This window comes from Balaenoptera musculus, chromosome 3 (assembly GCF_009873245.2).
Source record: "Balaenoptera musculus isolate JJ_BM4_2016_0621 chromosome 3, mBalMus1.pri.v3, whole genome shotgun sequence".
NCBI classification, from domain to species: Eukaryota; Metazoa; Chordata; class Mammalia; order Artiodactyla; family Balaenopteridae; genus Balaenoptera; species Balaenoptera musculus.
Genome location: NC_045787.1, coordinates 162,110,172 through 162,130,855, shown reverse-complemented (window position 1 = coordinate 162,130,855; position 20,684 = coordinate 162,110,172). Strand labels below are relative to the sequence as shown.

Below are 20,684 nucleotides of genomic sequence, written 5' to 3'. Positions count from 1 at the left end.
GCCACAATGGGGCGGGGGGCGGAACACACCTTAGTCTCAAAATAAAATTAAAAAGAACAAACTGTGTTCAACCTTTAAAAAAAAGGAAATACAATATATGGTTCAATAAATAGAAAAAAAGTTACAAAATGTGGTAATCTTTGTCCTTAATTACAAGAGGAGAAAAGATAGAGGAGGGTGATTGGGGGGTGGGACACTCTCCTTCTCCCTGGGTCAAGGTAGGGGAAAGGGAGGCCAAAGAGAGAGAGCAGCTGGGACTTGGGGATGCAAATAGAAAGACAGGCTAGATGGAGAGAAATATGGGAAGGGGGAGTAAGATGAAGGGCAGAGCAAGGTGGCAGAGGATCAGCGGGAGACAGACAGAGAGAGAGAGAGACAGAGGGCCAAAAAATGCTAAGATGTTGGCCTCTTTCCTTTCTAGATCGGGGGGAGGGGGGGGTCCTTGGCTTGCCTGCGCTTGTATCCCCCCCCTACACCAGGTTTGGAGGACAGTGTGAGCCTGGCTCGGTTCCTGAGTTGTATGTCCAGTGACTAGCAGGTAGGGGGAGGGACAGTAATGAGCCCCCAGCCCACCCTGGGACCCTGGCACCCAAGGGAATGGGAGTCCTGGCGGGATGGGTGGTGAGGTATGTGGCCGAGGCCTGAAGCCTCTTCAAATCCTTCAGTGGGGGTGAGCCATTGGTCCCAGCTGGGCAGCCTGGAGGGGGCGCAGACCTGCGGGTGGGACCCCTGAGGCAGTGAGGGGAGGGTACAAAAGTTTAGATGCCCTAACACAAGCCGTCTGGGCACCCAGAGTTGGTTGCAGGGAGGGTCTGCTACATTGACTTTGAGAGCCAGTTTCTGGAAAGTCCTGCCTCCCAGCTCCTCCACCCCAGCCCAAGGCAGACCTGTGGGTTTGGGGAGGGAGAGCTTGCCTATTGCTTTTGGGGTGCTCAAGGTGGGGTCATACCAGCTGCACAAGCACACACCCCCTTCCAGGCCTCTGGGTGGTGGTATGGCTTCTGATCCTTGCGTCTTGCACACTCGCTAGGCACGCATGTGCCCTAGGCACGCATGTGGCAGGATGCGACCCCCTGCTTCCCACCTCCTTCTGGGCTTGGAGGGGATGGCAGGCAAGACCACCCAGCTCCAGCCGGTCTCCTTCCCTGACTTAATACTGAAATGCCACGTAGGCCTCCAGTGTTGAGGCCCGTGATGGAGGGCGGGTGCCACAGAAGCGGGGGCGAAGGCGGATGTCCCCACCGCCTGCCTGCTGCCCCTCAGCCGAAACGCTCCCGCACCAGGAGCATGAGCTTCTTCTTGCCCTTGTAGGTCTGTTTGAGGTTCTCCAGGAACTGCGCGAACTGCAGGTGCCCATCGGGCGCCAGCAGGAAGGTCTCGCGGGCCTTGCCCAGGAACTCGATGAAGTCGCCATAGTGCCGCGGGCTGATGTGCGTCAAGCGAGAGTGGCTGGTGGTGATGTAGGCGGCCACCGCCGCGTCCAGCAGCTGGCACAGCGGTGCCCGGTCGGCGCCCAGCGGCTTGGCAGCCCGGCGAGCCCCGAGGGGCCCCAGGCCGGGCGCTGAGAGGGTCCAGCGGCGCAGGATATCGGAGAGCATGGGGGCGCAGTGGATGCTGCGGATGATGAGGGGAACGATGGCAGAGAGCTCGTGCCGGCCCAGTGAGTGGCTGAGTGAGCAGGCCCAGAGCACGTCGTTGACGGCTGGGTGGCTGTCCTGGTTGAAGGCGATGCTGAGCTGCGCCAGGGCCAGCGTCGCCAGCTTGTAGGCCCGCAGCGGCAGGCCGCGGTGCTCCATGTAGCGGGCCACGGTGAAGAGGTGCGCGTGGCCCAGGCCTCCGGCTGCGGCATCCAGCACGATCTGGTAGGCCGCCTCGAAGGCTGCGTGGTTCTTCTCGCACAGGGTGAGGGCGGGCAGGGCGCAGTTCTGCGGGTCCTTCATGGCGCACTGCAAGGCCAGGGTGCGGGCGCAGGCCCAGAGCTCCTCCCGCCGGGGCGCGTCCAGCTGCAGCCGCAACAGCGTGGCATGGGTGGTGCCCGTCACTGCCACGATGGTGGCTGCCTCCACCGGTGTGAATAAGGAGTACCAGTTTTGCATGATGTTCATCAGGGCTTGCAGGCCTGTGGGAGATGGCAGGGTGACACTGGTCAGGAATGGGACAGGGGTGTACCCTGTGTGCATGGGTTTACCCTGACCTACTATCCCCACCAGCCAAGGCTAAAGCTGCACCCCCTCTACCGCCACTCTTGGCTTGACAGAAACTTCACTTTACTTTTCCAAGGGAGGAGAGGGCAGCTGGGCTGGGTGGGATCTGGTGGGGTGGGGGCTAAGCATTGGAGGGACTATCCCTTCTCCAAGCCACTTTAGCCTAGCCAGACTCCAGGTCTTTGTCCAGCTCGGTCCCCCCTCCCAACATTCCCTCCTGGTCTAGCCTTGAGCACAGGCTGGAGTCGGGGAAATGGCTCTGTTTCTCCCTCATGCCTGCCCACTTCCACAGGGAGGTGGGTGGCGGGTCCCCTTGGGGACTCTCACCGACTTCCGTGGCACAGCTGACCAGCCAGCGCACCATCTCCCTCCGACGCCAGGTCATGGTGTTCAGGGTCATCCGCATCACCTGCAGCATGGGATGGGGAGGGGTAGAGAAGGGGGTCACCCAAACCAGGGCTGGCGTGTGGAAGCGGGGCAGGGGATCCTTAAGGGCCCCGGGAAACTTGGAAGTTAAGGGCTGAATCAATGAGCCATACAATCTGGGCAAGGGGCTTCACCTCTCTGGACCTCAGCTTCCCCATCTGTAAAATGGAGATAAAAATAGTATCCACCTCATCCAGTTGTGAGAATTAAGTGAAAGTATGTAGGTAAAGCTCTTTGCACGGTGCCTACTTCTTCGAAGTGCTCAGCTGATGCCAGCCATTACTGTTAGTGTTGGTGTTATTCTGAGGCCCCATGGATCCCACCTGGGACGACAAACCAACCTGCCCCTTCTCTCTGGAAAGTTCCATGCTTCCTGTCAGCAGATTTCCCCCTGCAGCCCCAAACAAAGCACCTGCCCTACAGGTCCCACCTTCTTCAGGTCCCACCCTCAATAAGCACCTTCCTTGCTGGCCTCTCTTCTGAGGCCCCATCCCCAGGTCCTGTCTGCAAGCTTCTAAATAGTGGGTCACCTGCCTAAAGCACCACCCTTATCTCAACTCCCACATATCCCCCACAATGGCTCCGCCCCCCTCAGGGGGTTGTTCAGAGGCCAATTCTGCCTCCTGCCAGCCCTTTGCTGGCCAGTTCTACCTGGGAAGGTATCACCCGAATCTGTACCTTATTCTGTTATTTTACTTTGGCCACCGTCTGAGTCCCCGCCCCCATGAGCCCCATACCTGTCTATCCCCTCAGGCTGCAACCATGCCTTTGCCTTGCCCTTGCAGCACTGTCCCTCGTCCGGCCCCTGAGGATGGCCTGGACACTCACCCGCAGGCCCCGCCTCCATGACTTTCAACCACAGACCCCACCCTCCAGAGATGGCTCTTCACTCACAGGACTCTCCCCAAGCCCCGCCCCTCAGTGGTGTGACCCCTCCTTCTAGGCTGCAGTCCCCTACAGGCCCTTTCCCCAAGAAAGCTCCTTGAAGGCAGGTTCTGACCCCTCAGTTTCAGCTCCACCCACCCGTGGTTCTTATGGCACACCAGCCCCAGGCCCCACTCCCAAGGCCAGCACCCTTAGGTTCTGCTCTCTCATGGCCAGTCCACTCACCTGCATGCTCCGTGACCCCCTTCCTTGTCCTCAGCCACACCCCCAGAAGTAGATTCTCACCTTCAGGCTCTGCTACTGAGTCACTCATTCATAGGCCCCACCCTCACTGGTGACTCCATTCCCTCACTCTCAGGACTCTTGCTCACCGGCCCTGCTCCTCTGTAGACCTGCCCAAGAGGTGCCGCTCACATCCAGGCCCCGCCCCCGGAGGCGATGCTTACCCTCAGGCCCCGCCCCTAGAGGCAGACGGCACACTCAGGTCCCACCCCCAAGTGGCCCTCAGCTGGCCGGCCCTCAGGCAGCAGCCCCCTGCCCCCATCCTCCCTGCGGCCAGTCACCTGCAGGCCAAGCTCCAGCGCAATGCCCAGCAGCGTGGTGTCCGGTGGTGCACTGGCCGGCGTGGCAGTCTTGCAGGCGTCCTGCGCCAGCTTGAAGAGCAAGGCTGGAGAGTGGATGTTCTGCTGGATGGAGCCCAGTACTGCGTGCAGCCACTCGGGGTCTCCTGGGGTGGGGGGAGGGACAGAGGGTATTGTGGGCGTACCCAGCACCAGCCCCTGCTGCTGCCTGACCTGCTCACACCGGTTCCTGTACACATGTGCAAATGTGTGGATGTGGACAGTCAGGCACCTGGCAATGGTTCTATGAAGACCTGGACCACTCTTGGCACTCCCCTTTTTCTCTCCTCTGCCCCCTCCTTTCCAGTGGGAGGAAGCCACCCGGGGACCCACAGGACCCCTAATTGTCAAGGGCACCGATTCTGGACCCAGATGCCTGGGTTCAAATCCCTGCCACTCACAAGCTGTGTGACCTTGAGCAAGTCGCTTCACCTCTCTGTGCCTTGGCTGCCCCATCTGTACAAAGGGTAATACTAATGCAATGGTACGTGTCTCACAGGGCTGCAATGAGCCTATACTTGTAAAAGCCTTAACACGGCAAGAGTTACACAAATGTGAGCTTTCATTACTATTATTATCATTGGCCCAGATCCTACAATTCTGTTACTCTGCTCCAGCCACATCAGACTCCTCTCTGTTCCTCAAACATAACCAGGCACAGGCCAGCATCAGGGTCTTTGCACTGTCTGTTCCCTCTGCCTGGAATGCTCTTCCTAGATGCTATGGACTGAACTGTGTCCTCCCCAAAATTCATATATTGAAGCTCTAACCCTCCAGCGTGATAGTACCTTCGGGAGGTAATTTTGCTTAGATGAGGCCATGTGGCTAGGACCCCCCAGGATGGGATTAGTGTCCTTATAAGTAGAGCAGAAGACCAGAGCTCTCCCTTTCTCTGCCATGTGAGGACGCAGTGAGAAGGCAGCTGTCTGTAAGCCAGGAAGAGAGCCCTCACCAGGAACTGACCATGCTGGCACCCTGATCTTGAACTTCCAGTCTCTAGAACCGTGAGAAAATAAATTCCTGTTGTTTAAACTACCAAGTCTATGGTATTTTGTTACAGCAGCTGAGCTAAGACACCAGATACTGGCATGACTCCACCTTCACATTCATGTCTTGGCTTAAGTGTCAACCTGCTTTATTCCCCTCCTTATCACTTATTACCTCTCACTGCATAACTATCTTCTTTACCTTATTTATTGTCTGTCTGCCCTCACTAGAATTAACACTACAGAGCACAGGATTTGGGACAGTTTTGTTCGCTGCTGCAAGCTCAGCACCTGGGACAGTGCCTGGTACATATAGAAAGTGCTCAAGGAGGGACTTCCCTGGCAGTCCAGTGGTTAAGACTCCACGCTTCCACTGCAGGGGGTGCGGGTTTGATCCCTGGTTGGGGAACTAAGATCCCACATGTTGTGTGGGGTGGCCAAAAAAGAACGCGCTTAAGGAAAACTGTGGGTGGGATATGGTAAAAGGATAAAGGTAGGCAGGAAGGAATGAGGGAAAGGAGGGAGGGGAGTAAGGTAAAGGAGGACATGGGGACGGGGTTAGGGGGCAGCCGCTGTCCTCACCCTTGGCGGCGGTCAGCATGGCGGAGGCCAGTTCACACTGGCGGGTCTCCAGGTGGCCGAGGATGAACCAGCGGGGGAAGCGGTTGCTCACGATGGAATCCAGTGGGTTGCCGTGAGGTTCTCCAGCTGGAAACGCTGTCTCCAGTATGGGCAGCCTGGGGTGAGAAGAGAAGCAGCCCTGCCCTGAGACAAGGCTGGAGTCTCCATCCTCTCTAGGAGAGAAAGGCCTCCTGCCTCAGCCAGAGCCTACCCTCCTAGGCCAGCAAATCCCTGGGCATCCAAAAAGATGGAGGATGTATGTTCAAGATGTTCACTGCATATATAAAATAGATAAATAAGGACCTGCCATATAGCACAGGGAACTCTACTCAGTACTCTGTAATGACCTATATGGGAAAAGAATCAAAAAAAAGAGTGGATATATGTATTGATATATGTATAACTGATTCACTATGCTGTACAACTGAAACTAACACAACATTGTAAATCAACTATATTCCAATAAAAATTAAAAAAAAAAAAGATGTTCATTGCAGTGTTGTTTATACCCATCACTGTGGGGTTGATTAAATAAATGATGCTCTATTCACGCACCAAGGGCTGATAAAGAGGTAAGGGGATTATTTGTGTCCTGTTGTGGTCCCACCCCTTGCTCACTCTGCTCCAGTCACTGTTCCCCTTGACATCCCTCACATACCACCAGGCACAGCCCTACCTCAGGGCCTTTGCACGAACTGTTCCCTTTGCCTGGAACACTCTCCCCTAGACATTCTTGTGACTCCCCCTCACCTCTTTCAGGTCTTTGCTCAAATATTTTTCAATAAGCTCTTCCCTGACATGCCCAACACATGGGAGAGTGCAACTTCCTACTCCCAACTCCTTCCACCCCTTTCTTGCATGTCACTATCTGACATACAACATAGTTTACCTATAAATTTATTTACTGTCTCTCCCTAACTACAAGGGCAGCTCCATGAGGGCAGGAATTTTTGACTATTTGGTTCACCGACACTGCCTCTCCAGCACCAGGACAATGCCTGACACACAGCAGGTAAACAACAAATGTTTGTTGAATGACTCAATGTCCCCCCTAAGATATTTTGTTCAGCAGCTCACTGTTTACATGCATTCTGTGCTAAGAAAGTTTTTCTAAGCTGTTAAATGTAATCAATAGCATGGAATAGGAGTCAAGACTATCCTGGTTCCAAATATCTAAATGACTTTGCTACATAATTCGGGACACACCTTAAGCCTGTTTATGTGTAAAATGGGGGTAAACATACTTATTTCACTATGTGAGTCACAGATTTAGATCAGGGGGGTCAGCACCTTTTTCTGCACAGGGCTGGACAGCCAATATTTTCAGCTTTGTGGGCCATTTGGTCTCTGTCACAATTGTCACTTTTGTGTAAAAGCAGCCACAGACAATAAGGAAATGAGTGAATGGTGCTCTGTGCCGATAAAACTATATTTCTGGACGCTGAAATTTGAGTTTCACATACGTTTCATGTGTCACAGAATATTGTTTTGATTTTTTTCCAAACATCTAAAAATACAAAAACCATTCTTATCTCATGGGCTGTACAAAAACAAGGCAGCGGGCCAAATTTGGCCCGTGGGCTGTAATTTGCTGGCACTGGCTTAGAAAAAAGTCTAGCACATGAAAGAGTGTTCTCTAAATCATGGCTCTTAACAGATTATTCTTTCCAAATATTCTGGAAAAATGCACTCCAAATTGTTAATAGGTGCCTCTGGAGAATAGGATCAGAGGATGGGGGACAGATTTCAATTTATCTGCTGGACATGGTTCACTATAGACGGGGACTTTTAAAATTCTGCTTCTATGATTTGCTGTTGCACATGGGAAATAACCCGGTTATTCATTGCAACATCTTTTTGGAAACAGTGTAAATGTCTATCAGCTCCAGATTGGTTTTTTCCTGGTGTATCCCTGCAGTGGTTCACACGCTATGTGACAGGATATAGCTTTTAAGATGCAAATGTTCAGTGAAAACAAGGTGTAAAGAATACGTGCAGGATGTGTCATGGCGTAAAGGAGAGCCAACTTTTAATTTTCAGATTATGGGTTTGCAGAAATATGGACTCTTGCAGTATAGATAAGAAAGTGGTAACACTGCTTGCCTCCAGAGAGCTTTGGGTAAGTTGGGACAAACCTGCCTAGAAAAGGACTCTGAATTCTGTGTCATGTGGATATTTCTCAAATCCAAAATAATATGACACATTTCTAATGTGTAATCAAGAGCACAGGGCAGTCTGGAATGCCCGGATGAGGGAGGCTGAGTGAACCAAGCTGTGAGTACAGGCAGAAGGATGGGGCTCCCAGTAGCCTCCCATCCCCCAGTCCAGTCCGGCCCAGTGGGAGTTCCCAGCCACCTCTCCTCACCTCATGGCTCGCAGCGCGAGGCGGTAGGCCAGGTCGGGGTCGTGGGGCAGCAGTGCAGTAAACAGGTAGCGGGCACAGGCGTGCATGGGCACGCTCTCCCGGAACAGCACTTCTCCAAAGCCACTGAAAGGACCCCCTGCAGGGGCAGCATGAGATCAGCCTCCGGGTGTGGGCTTGCATGGCCCCTCCCCAGGTCTCCCCACACCCCAGGCTCTGAGCGTGGGATGGGCAGACCCAGGATAGAGTGACTGGGGCTAGAGAGGTCCCGGGGGAGGGAGCACAGGGCTAAGACTGAGACAAGCACTGGAAAATCCACAGAAAAGAGACCCTGGGCACCCCCTGGATAGGGGGCAGGACTCAGATGCAGGGTGGGGCCAGAGGGTGGAGGTGGGGCTGCACCTGCTCCAGGGGTGTGGCCAAGCCAGCTTCCCTTTGCAGTAGGGGAGGGGCCTCACGAGGCAGGACCGTGGGCAGAGCCAATCAAAGTCTAGCTGGGCATCAGTGACTAGGCTCATTGGCTCCAAAGTGGGCAGGGGGTGGGGGGTGGGGGGGGGCCCTCATCACTCGAAGCCGTTATTGGCTGCCAGCACTGCTGGGGGCGGGGCCAAGGGCTGGAGCTCACCTTTTAGGAACTGCCAGGGTATGGAAAGACAGTAAGGACAAGGAGGTGGAGCTAGGGGCGGGGTCTCCCGATCCAGCAACAACCAGACCACTACAGTACAGAGGCGGGACCCTATCTTTCAGGAACGGCCAGGCTAGCAGTGGGGCCTCACCTTCCAGCAGCTGTCCCGCCTGCTTGCGCAGCACCTGCACCAGCCGCTCGTCCAGCTCCACCTCCTCCAGCAGGGCCAGCAGCTGCTCCTCGTTGCGTACCACCTTGTCCTGGGCATACAGCCCCTCGGGCAGGGCCCGCTGCTGTCCCAGGCCCAGCAGTGCCACCTCTAGTGCCATTGCCAAGTAGGACTCCCCAGGGCTCCCGGGCACCGGGACGTGCTGGTAGGCCACCTTCCGCTTCTCAGGGCCTGAGTCTGTGGGAGAAGGACACCAGGGCGGCTAGAAAGGAACCCCTTTTCCTGCGACTCCGGTGGTCCTTGACCTTAAACATGGACACTGTGTGTGGGGTGGGGGGGAGGTTTAGGGAGAGCTCAGCTGCTTCCACACACACCAGGGGGTGGGGCCCATCTTCCAACAGCAGATAGGCCTATGGTGGCCTCACTTTCAGGAGAAGCTAAGCCTCTTGGCACCTGGCACTGGCTGAAGGGTGTGGCCAAGTGTAGGGGCACGGCCAAGTATAAGGGCGTGGCCTCACTTTCTAGGGGTACTGGGCAAGGGGGCATGGCCAAGAGGTGGTGATTTTCCTACCTCCTCAAGGGGTCCCCAGTGTGGGTACCTGGGTAAATGGCAAGAGTCTCCTCCTCTAGGTGACAGGCCTCCAAGAGTGCCCTGCAGAGGCAGCCAATGGGGTCCAGGGGGTGGCCCACCCATCCTTCCATGTTGGTGATGCAGGTGGAGCCTTTCTGCAGTAGCTCTGCAGGTAGGAAGAGAGGGCTCAATGCCCAGCCCCCCTCCACCAAGCCCCCAGGGGGGGCTTCCTCTCCCTGAACCCCAAGCCCAACCTCCCAGTGCCCACTCACCATCTACCCACCCAGCACCCTTTTCTCTGCCCCTTGAGCTCTGCAGCAGCTCTCACCTCCACGGCCCTGGCCTCCTGTCCCACACCCAGACCCAGGCCTGGCTAAACTGGGTGCTTTCTAAAACATCCAACCAGTGTCATTCCCCTCCTTATAACCCTTGATCCTTCCCACCTCTCAGGCCCAGCCAGCTTTCAGGGCTCCCAAGGACTGATATGAAAGTTTCCCTGAGGTGGTCACCCACCCCACCTGGAAGCCCATCCTCCAATCTCCTCCCACAAGCCGTGCTCTCCCTTGCCTCTGGGCTCCTGCCCATGCTGTTCGTTCTAACTGGAACATTGTTGCTCCCTCCCCTTCTCCTGGGAAACTCCTAAACATCCTTAAGATCTCAGCTTAGCTCTCGCCTCCTCTGGGGGGCTAACCCTATGCCTCGAGGCTAGGTCAGGGGTCTGCTCAGATCCCAGTGCCCCCATTTCTCCCCCACTACACCCTGTGTTCAATTTCCTGGTAACTGACCCATCAACTCAACTCCATCACCCAGAGAACACAACTGGTAGCCTCTCTCCTGTCCCCCCATATCTAGTCCACAAACGTGTCCTTTTTTGGGCCAATACAGTGTGAGTTTTTGTTTTTCCTAATACAATTTTCAAATTGTTGCCCATATTGAAAAAAATCAGTAAATTCCACATTAGATAATCTCGATTTCTTGCTTCTCTTGAAAAATCAGAAGACCTGGCCACACTGGGTGCATGTTCCTGAAAGGCACATGGCTAGATCTATAGAAACTACATTTCCTAGACTTCTTTGTGTGAGGTGTGGAAGGTGGGAGAGAATGAGGCCATTACTCTCCTGTAGTAGCTGTGAGCAGGTGTGTGGCTGTCTGCAGGGCACAGACATGAGGTTTGCCAGCAGGTTCTGGGTTCTCCTCTTGGGAACTGCCCTGCCGCCCTGTGAGGGCTACAGCCTGCTGAACTTCCTGTGCTTCTGAAGTCCAAGTGTGTGAAGCCAAGCAGGGGCTTCCCTGACCTTCAGTCCTGCAGCCCTTTCGGTGGTTTTGTGAGCCCTCAATCCCTGCATTAAATTCCTTTCTGCTCAAGACACCTAGAGTGGTCTGTTTTTCTGTTGTACGCACAGACTCTCCAGGTTGCCACAGCCCCCAGCTGTTGGCATTTGTGTCTGCAGCCCCAGGACATGATGACAATATTGGTGCCCACCTTTTTTCTGCTGCTTGTAGGTCTCAAGCTGATGTCGCCGCTGCAGCCGGAGTGTGTTGACTATGGCGCCTGCCAGTCGCAGGGCCTGGCGGGGGTATCCGTGGGCCCTCAGGGTGTCCACACGGGCACAGGCAGTGGGGAAGGGCTCGCCCAGCCACAGTGGGCGGCCCTGGGGGTCAAAGGTTGGCTTGTCACCACCCCCGTTGCTTGTGAGGCTGGGGCCGTAGGAGTCGCTGGCCAGGATCCTCTGCAGGTGGGCGTCACTCCAGTGCAGCGACCCAGCCTGCAGGGCGCGGCCAAACACGGTGTGGCGGGAACCTGCAGCCTCCACCTCCTCCTCCTCCTCCTCCTCCTCCTCCTCTGGGCCTGTGGGAGAGGCGCCCAAATGCAGCCCCATGAGGGGGGCCCTAGCAGTCAGGCGCTGGTCAGCTCTGCCCCACTGAGTGCCAGCTTGGTGCTAGGCTTCGGGTGAAGCGATGAGTGTGTGTTATCTCCCCAAATCCTTCCAGCAGCCTTTTAAAGGTGTGTGTGTGTGTGTGTGTGTGTGTCAGTGGAGATATTCCTTCATAAGAATGGACAACTGATCTTGAACAACTGTGACTGTTTGTCCATCTTTCTCCCTCCACACTCCATTTTTTTCTCTCCTTCTCTATCTTTCCCTCTCCCTCTCTCCCTCCATCTCTGCCTCTCTTTACTTGTCTCTCTCTTCTCAATACCTGTTTCCTTTTCTATCTGTTTCCCCTACCCCCTACCCGATTCCTGCCTCCATGGCCAGAAGGAGACTGAGTCAGGAGACCAGCCCAGAACTATAGGCCTCTTAAGTATTTCACATCGCTGTCCCTCGGGCTGCCTGCTGCCCCTGCCCTGGGTACTCCCTCCTGGCTGGGAGGCAGGCAAGGGCTGGTCCCCCTTGCCCTGCCTCCATTTCCCCCCAGAGCACCATGATGGGGTGGCTGGGCCACAGGAAGTAGTGATGGTTTGTTGGGGGGAGTGGCGGGGACCCCTCTCCTACCTGGGCTGAGGGCTACGGTGGGCTGCAGGCTGGGCCCATCAAAAGAGTAGTTGCCTTCTTCCAGCGGGCACACGTCCAGCTTGTCCCACTTGCTAAGCAGCTGGAGCCAGCTCGTCCGCTCCTCTGGTTTGCAGTGGGGGCTCAGGACGATGCACACCCACAGGGCCCCTGGGGAGAGAGGGCAGCAAATGTGGGCACGGGGGAGGCTCAACATCCACGCAACAGGAGCAGCACGCGCTTATGGAGTGCCCGCTGTATGCTGGGCACTGGTCTCTGCTCAGCCCTCACCTCCGGCCTCTGAGGGTGCAATTCATCATCTCTTCACTTTACGGTCCAGAGAGGTAAAATCACTTGCTCAAAGTCTGGCTTCTGGGAAGCCAGAAGTTAGGACTCAAACCCAGGCTACTAGACTCCTTTTGCAAAAAAAATTTTTTTTCTATAGCACTTATCACCATTTATCACAGGGGTCAGCAAACTACCACCTGTGGAGAAAATCGAACCCGCCACATGTTTTTGAATGGCCTGTAAGCTAAGATTTATTTTTACATTTTTAAATGGTGGAGGGGGTGGGGAATAAATAAAAAGAATATTTTGTGACTTGTGAAAATGATATGAAATTCAAATAAATAAATAGTGTCTGTAAATAGGGTTTAATTGGAATGCTACCACACCCACTTTGTTATGTGTGTCTGTGGCTGCTTTTCTGCTACAACAGATAAAATCGAGTAACAGCGACAAAAACCAAATGGCCTGAAAAGCCAAAACTATTAACTGTCTGGCCCTATGGAAAACGTGTTGACCCCTGGTCTAATGGGCTTGTGGGATTTTCTTGTCCGTCTGCCCTACTAGGTGTCAGCTCTCTGAGGACAGGTATCTAATCTCTCTGATTTCTTGCTGTAGTGCCAGCGCTCAGTACGGTGCCTCGTACGTTGGCGGTGCTAATGAATGAGGAAGGATTCACGGGCCAGACCCTAATCTCAGGTGGGCAAGCCTGGGTGCCTGCCGCACTCCAGGGTCTGGGACTTACCCAGCTCATCCCACAGCTGGCGGCACTTGTCCGTCATGCCGGCGCCCTGTTGCCGCCACAGGGCCAGGCGCGGATCCTGCAGGAATTGCTCGGTCATGAGGATCAGCATGCGTGCGCCATTGGAGTCCCGCATTCGCAGCATCTCCCGCACCTGCGCCGGACCACACGGTGAGGAGGAAAGGGGGCTCCAGCACCCGGCAGTCTAGTCCCGCCCCGCTGTCCCCGCCCAGCCAGCACCTTGCAGAACATGGAGCGCAGCTGCTGGCTGGCGCCATAATAGCCGCCGTTGGAAAGCAGCTGCTTCACCTGCTCCTGGATCTGCTCCTCGTCTAGGTGCCAGCAGTTGGCGTCCTCGATGCCCGCGCCCGCCGTGGGGTCTGGGGCACCTGTGGGGAGGGAGGGAAAGCTGAGGCTGGGGCTGGGGGGAGGGGGCGTCTGTCATCCAGTCCTTCAAATCACCCAACCCATCCCAGAATTCCATCCATCCCACCTGAAAACCCATCCATCCATCCATCCATCCATCCACCCATCATCTTCCCCCAAACATCACCTACCCATCCATTTAAACCACTCAACCATCTATCCACACCCCCATGCCATGCCATGCATCCTTCCATCCACACATCGTAACCCTTAGCACACCTACCCACCCCGTTAGTCCATCATCCGCCCTGCCCGTAACTCCCACCTACTCACATCTATATACCCATCCCACCAGGCCATCCATCCACCTACCCACCCCTATTTGTCTTTCCAACTCATCTGTACTAACCACTCAAAATACCCACTGACCTATTCATCCACTGACCTACACAACTGTTCTATCCATCCATCCAATTAACCCAAACTTTCCATCTATTCTTTCCCCACCAACCACCCTTCATAGGTATCTCCCCAAACACCCACCAGCCCATTGGTCCATCCATACATCCTACACAAAACACCCACCTACTCGACCCATCCACCATGTTAGTCCTCACATAAGAACATTCATGCACGCATCAACTCACCCTCAATCCATGCACCCCTTGGCCCTTCCAGTCTTCCACCAACCCCATCTGTCCACTACCTCAAACTCCCCAATCAAAGCCCATCCCATCCAACCCTACCACCAATTACCACCAACTCCCTATTCACCTACCATCCTAGTAAATCACCCATCCGCTCATTCCATCCATTTTTCCACACCAACAGTTCACCACAACACCCCATCATGAACACCTTCTATATCCACCCATCGCCACCCTCAAATATCCATTCATGCCTCCACCCACTATGCATCCGTCTACTCACCCACCATCCTACTCCATCCTCCCATCATTATAGTTAAGCAACACCTGTAGCTCCAAACCACCCCAGAACTCATAACACCTCCTGGTCTATCTCCTACCCTATCCCACCTCTGACACCCACTAATGTCCACACATACTCCTTATGACCTCCACACGCCCATACTCAGGCCTGCTCCTGTGATCTTGAGACACCCCCACCCTGGGGCTGGATCTTCCTACTGGCTGATTTCTTGACCATTCATCTGCCCACGGCCAGATCAAATCCAGGATCTGCCGCTTACTGAGGTGTGTGATCCTTTTTTTTTTTTTTATAACATCTTTATTGGAGTATAATTGCTGAGGGGTGTGATCTTGACCTCAGGCAGTGGTGCTCCCCCACCCCTGCTCATGGATCAAGGGTACCTTTGTTTTTTTTTTTTTTTGGCCGCACCACGTGGCTTAGGGAATCTCAGTTCCCCAACCAGGGATTGAACCTGGGCCGCAGCAGTGAAAACACCGAGTGCTAACCACTGGACCACAAGGGAATTCCTTGGTCAGGGGTACCTTTGGATGCTGTGATAAATGCCTGTGGCACAGCAAGCGAGATGGCTGTGAGCTGGGGCCTCGCTGCCCCAATCAGACCTTGGTGCGCCCTTACCATGCACCAGATTGATCTCGGAGCCCAGGAGGAGGATCTCGTCCGCCAAGCGCTGAGCAGTGGGCAGCACCTCGGTGTGGTGGGCACTGATGAGGTACTGCACGAACTTCTGCAGCTGATCCCGGTTCATCTGGGAGAGTGTCTCGGAGATGGGTAGCCGCAGCTCCACCTGGCGGGCATGCCGAATGCGATACAGCGACAGGGCGACCACATGAGCACAGTAGAAGAGGTCTCGGTTGTCGCAGCCGCAGCTCACGGATGTGATCTTGCAGCGGTCAAAGCTGATGGAGACATGGTAAAGGCGCTCGGGCTCTCCAGGGCCCCCTGGCTCCCGGATATTTCCACTCAGGTGGAACCCTAAGACCAAAACCAAATTGTCACTGCTGTGTCACCCCAAAGATGGGTAGTCTTTTCCACGGTGCACAGCAAGACCAGGTGCAAATCCCAGCTGAGTAACCTAGCACAAGTCACTTAACCTTGCTGTGCCTCAGTGTCCACATCTGTGAAATGGGAACAAATAGTAACATCCTCGTCATGCGTTTGTAATGAGGATGAAATGGGTTAATATTGGCAAGTGCTTAGAACACTGTTGGCAGATAGTAAGTGCTAAATAAATGTTTGTTCTTCTTCTAATTCTGAATAATATTATTACAGCAATGCTGTTGAAGATGATTTTCTTAGCCCTTGGGTAATCATGGATACAGCCCACGCTCCAGGCGCCCTGTCACTTCCTGGGAAGATACCAAAGATACTTGGGGGGCGAGGGATTGATGTGGCCGGCCAGGGGCCAGGTCACCCCATCACCCCCCACCCCTCCCTGGCCCCTGGGGAGCCCAGATGCCAGGCTCATCCGACTGGTTGGGCAGCTCAGGCCCCAGCTGGCCCTGGCTGCGTCATGCAGGGAGACGGCGGCTTCCTCATACCGGCTGGAGGTGGCCGAGCCTGTGGCCGGCTGGGTCATGTCCAGGCAAGGGGGCCCCCAGGCTGACAGGGTTCAGAGAGGGTCATCTTGGCTGAGCCCCTGCCTCCAGCTGGGAGACATGACCTGCCCCCATGGGAGGTACGGCATTCCAGGGCTTACCTGCCTTCTGGCTCAACCTCTACTGGTTCCCTTCTGAGCCCTGCTGCCTGAGGTCTAGAATCATCTTTCATCGCTAGCTCTAAACCTCCATCCCTTCCCCTCGCCTGGACCCTGCTGCCTGGGGTTTAAGACCACTCCTCACAGATGATCCCCAGCTTCCACCCTAGACCCCACGGAAGCCTCGTTGCCTTAGGTCTGAGACCATTCCTAAACCTCTGAACCCAACCTCCACCTGAGTCTCCCTGCCTGACGTCCAAAACTGTCTCTCATCACTGGCTCTAAAACTTTGCCACTCTCACCGAGGACGCTGCAGCCTGAGGTCTAGGATCATTCTTACCTCTGGCTCTAAACCTTGGACCCAGAGCATCCCTGGGTCCCTCTGTCTGAGGTCTGGAACCTCCTCTCACTTCTGGTTTACAATCACTCCTCAGAACCACTGCCTCGGCCCTGCCTTCTTCCCTGCTCTCCTCCCTATCCTACCACCTCTACCCCTATGCCCCAACTAAGCTGACTGAGGTCGAGGCAGATCCCCGATCTTGAGCTCATAATATCTTGTACAACCCTCCCTGGGCATCAAAGCCTGACATTTGGAACCTCCCCCAGCCCTCCACACCTGCTTTGGACCCCCTGGCCTCCCTGGCAGGGGTATGGGGCAGGCACTCACCCACTTGCAGCACACGATCTACGGCCCCGCTCTGTAGCAGGTGCAGTCCACGGGTGAAGGGCACCCGGGCATCGTGCTCGCCCTCCGGGGGCTGGTAGCCCAGTGATGAGTACATGCATATCTCCCGCTCGCTGCGTGGAAACGACCAGAACACGATGCGCTTCTGGACCGGCTCTGGCACCCGGGAGAACCGCTCCTCAACCTGTGGGAAGGCCCGGTGTGTTAGAAACCCTGGCGCTTGAATCCTGGCTTTTTGCCGCTTACAAGTAGTATGACCTTGGGCAAGTCACTTTGCCTCTCTGAGCTTCGGTTTTTCTCGAGTGTAAGAAGATGTTAAGAGCACCTGCCTTCTGGGTGTCATGAGTATTACATATGCATTAATATATGTACAGCGCTTACAATAACACCTGGCCTATTGTTAGTGTTCTGGAACTTTCTGCTGCTTCCCTCCTGGATGTCAGTTCTCAGGGTCCTAACGTAAGGTAGTCTCACCTCTCAGGCTTTGAGGGGGGACGAGGAAGGAAGACAAAAGTGATGAGAAGACCAGTGATTAGGCCTACATGTTCTTAGCTGACATTGTGCTAAATGCTTTATGTGTGCGATTTCCCTTAATTCTCATAGCAACAACCCAATATTTTTGCAGCCTGGGGAATCTGGGGCTCAGAGGCGGAGTGAATTCACTTGTTCAGGGTCCCACAGCTGGTGAGCTCCAGCTCCCAAGACAGGCTCTCTGTTCCAGCTTCTAAGGGTTCCCAGGAAGGGAGGGGTGTCCTGCCCACCCCTGGGGGCTCTGGGCAATGAACTGATCTGGTTGAGCCTGCGTTCCAATGCAGGCTTGCTACTCACTGGCTGAGTGTCCTTGGGCAAGTTTCTCAACCTCTCTGTGCCCCAGTTTCCTCAAAGAAGGAGAACAACTCCCAAAAGGCTGCAGAGGATTCCATGAGTTTCTGCGGGGCAAGAGCTTTCCTAGGGCCAGACCTGCCCAGGGCAGGTACATGGGAGCCCTGGAGAAGGTTTTAGGATTACTCTGGGGGTCTCACACACAATGAAGGGGCAGGGACCTTTCAGAGCCCCCAGTCCTAGGTTTGAAGGGGAAGTGGGAGGACCAGTGACTGGCTCAGGCCTCGGGGACAGTTGGCAGATGACTAAGGAGGGATTTTCCAGGCCATGAATCAGAGCCCGCCCCATCCACACTTGGCCCAGACCCATCAGTCGCAGCAGACTCACTAACTCTGGAGAGGCCAGGGAGCAAAGAAAGCCCCCCAAAGCCAGAGGACAGAGCCTGTGGGGGCTAAGGAAGGCTTGGTCAGGTCCTGGCCACAACACCAGCTCCTTGGGGACCCACACTGAGGCTGGGAAAGGGGGCATCCTTTGCCCAGCCCTGGGGCATCCTGGCAGGGCCCCCCAGAAGTTATAGGGGCAGGATTCCAGGTGCACCTGTCCAGGTACCGAGACCCAGGCCCCACACCTGCTGCCAAACTCTGGAAGGACTGGGATGGCTGGGGGGCAAGGGGAGAGTGAGCCTGGGGTAATGGGGAGGGGGGACTCTGCCAATGGAGTAATCTCTGCAGCCAGCCAGGAGGGGCTGGGCAGCCCCAGGTGGGAGGTAGTCCCAGAATTACTGAGGGGTGTGTGTGTTAGTGCCTGAGGGCAGGATCTGCAGGAGAAGAAGGGGGTCCCCATGGGACAGGTGGGTTCTGCAGGCTGGAGGCAGGGATTGGAGACAGAAAGGGGTGTCTTGGGGCTGGGATCTATATAAGTGGGGGAGTCCTCTACTGGGGGTGTAGGACAGAGATCTGGAGTCTCTAGGTGCTGAGATCTGCTCTGTTCCCAAGTGGGGGCGGGTTGTAGGAGTTGGGAGAGAGGAGTGAGAATTGAATGGGGTGCCCTAATTGGGGGATGAGGATAAGGTGGGAAAAGAGAGGTACTCAGGGTTGTGAGAGGACCATGGGGCAGGAGGAGAAAAAGTGTCCCGAGTTGGGATCTGGGGCACTGAGGGAACCCCTGGGTCTTGTGGGCTGAAGGGCAGAGCTGCTGGGGAAGGGATGGGGGTGGGTCATAGGGTTTGAAGGAGTGAAATGGGAGGATGAGGGGATGTCTCGGGCAGAGTTAAGGATCTTGGAGGAGATCTCTGGGGGTGTCTCCGATGGGGGCAGGTCCGGAGGCTGGAATCTGGACAGGGGGAGAAGGTATGTCGGGGACGGGGCTGGGAGTGGGTCCCTCCCCACCGCACTCCTCGGTCACCTGCTCGAAGGCCCAGCTCTCGGCTACTCGCTTGGCGCTGAGGTCCAGCAGCGCTTCGGGTCGGCCCCGGCCGCGCACTGCCCCGGCCCCGGCGTCGCGCTCCTCCGGTCCCGCGGGGCAGTCCCGGCTCCGCTTGGCCGCGGGGGGGTCCATCCGGCCGGGCCGGGGCCGGGGCGGGGCCTGTGTGTAGGGGGGGGTCGGTCCGACGCCTACGCCGCCTCACCGGCTCCCGCGACCCCTGCCCGCCTTCCTGTCCTTCGTCCGCGCTCGGCCGCCCCGGGACTCGCGCCGCACCCACCCCCGGGCCGGCGGGGTGATGCGGCCCCTTTAAGACCCTTCACAACAATGAAGCTGCCTCGGCCTCCGCTTTATCCTCCGCCGTCGTCCCGCCCCCACAGCCCGTCTCCATTGGCCCCCCCTTCGGCCTCCGAGGCCCTCTTCCGCCATTGGCTGCACCGCCAGATCCGTCTACAAGTCGCCGCTGTTCATTCGTTGTATGCACTGCCTGTCTTTTCGGGACTACTCAATCAGGGCGCTCAGCGAGCAGCGCTGTCAATCACGGGACGCCGGAAACCAATCACAGTGGGAGGAGACCCCCCGGCGCCGGCCTTAAGCAGAGTTTCGGGGCGGGTCCTGGGTTCATTCACAACATTCCTCCCCCGCCCCACTAGGGCTGGACAGCGCTCCCCGGGCAGCTGGGGCTGCGCCCACACAAGGCTTTGTTTACTGAGGGTCGCTTCCGGGCGCCGCGAGGGGACAATCAACACGGCTCGGCCCGGGAGCGAGACAGAGCGGCGGGATCCCCGGGCAGTCCCTCAGCCCCTCCTCCCTCTGGGCTGTGTGACTGGAGAAATTCAGCCTCTTTGGGCGACGGGTCAAGTTTTGATGCTTTGCGGGATGGAGGGATCACAGGTCCCTTGGTAGAGTTTATTGGGGCTGCGGACACCCTCGCTAGAAGTAGAGCCCAATTCAAGCCCATCCTTGAGCCCCAAGCTAAGAATCTCCAATCCATTCTATGCCCTATATATTACGTTAAGTCCTATGAAATTACTGATTTTCAACAATTTTTGATACACTAAATGGCAATTTCATAAGGTTCAACGAATAGATGTCAAATCCGACCACCTCTGATTATTTTTTCTGATTCAGCTTGTTTAGGTCACATCTCTTGATGTGACCTTGAAGCAGGCGGTGGTCCTCATCGCCGGTCCCCGGCGCCACCACCCCTGCCATCTCCATGTTGCTAGAGAACCCTGCATTTCCCTTTCGCCACACTTCTCTCCATTATCATTACGTTTCTTTATCTATTTCAGCAGTTGTTTAATTTCTGTCTCTCCCCGCTCCATGGTGAGCTCCAAGGGGCAGTCTAATTGTCTAACTGATGCACTGCTTTACCGCCAGCACCTGAACACCTCCGGACATACAGCAGTCACTCAATCTATATAGCTCATGCTTTGCTCCCATTCCACTGAAATGATCTACAGAGCAGGAAAACCCAAGCTGGCCCCTAAGTAGCCTGATTGCTGCGCCCTGCCTCTCCCCACATGGAAACTCTGCCTTTTTCCTTCCAGGAATTTCCAGTTTCACAGCTGCATTTTCTGGCCAGTCCCCAACCCACCCTTCAGTAAACTCCCTCCGACCTGCACTGTCTAGTATGGTCACCACTGGCCACAAGTGGCCTTTGAGTCCTTAAAATGGGACCAAGCTGAACTGGGCTGTGCTGTCAATGTAAAACACATTGGATTTTGGAGACTTAATAGAAAAAAAAAGAAGGC

At 55.5% G+C, this 20,684-nt stretch overlaps 1 protein-coding gene across 4 annotated transcripts; it reads right to left on the bottom strand.

Moving 5' to 3' along the window:
• Positions 1-70: 70 nt before the first annotated feature.
• On the bottom strand, positions 71-19,291 carry ZSWIM4 (zinc finger SWIM-type containing 4). 4 transcript variants are annotated; one of them, XM_036848648.1, is made up of 14 exons: positions 18,910-19,291; positions 16,666-16,867; positions 14,921-15,277; positions 13,229-13,377; positions 12,992-13,142; positions 11,965-12,132; positions 10,953-11,318; positions 9,498-9,635; positions 8,881-9,135; positions 8,108-8,243; positions 5,704-5,858; positions 4,079-4,242; positions 2,532-2,613; positions 71-2,119 (listed from the first exon to the last, which is right to left on the bottom strand). In XM_036848648.1, the coding sequence occupies exons 1-14, from the start codon at positions 19,060-19,062 to the stop codon at positions 1,260-1,262; spliced, it is 3,336 nt and encodes a 1,111-aa protein (XP_036704543.1). In that variant the 5' UTR covers positions 19,063-19,291; the 3' UTR covers positions 71-1,259. The 4 variants fall into 4 exon arrangements, with proteins under 4 accessions (XP_036704543.1, XP_036704544.1, XP_036704545.1 ...); XM_036848649.1 differs by having other exon boundaries at positions 13,298-13,377; XM_036848650.1 differs by having other exon boundaries at positions 14,921-15,201; positions 18,910-19,042.
• Between the last annotated feature and the right edge of the window lie 1,393 nt (positions 19,292-20,684).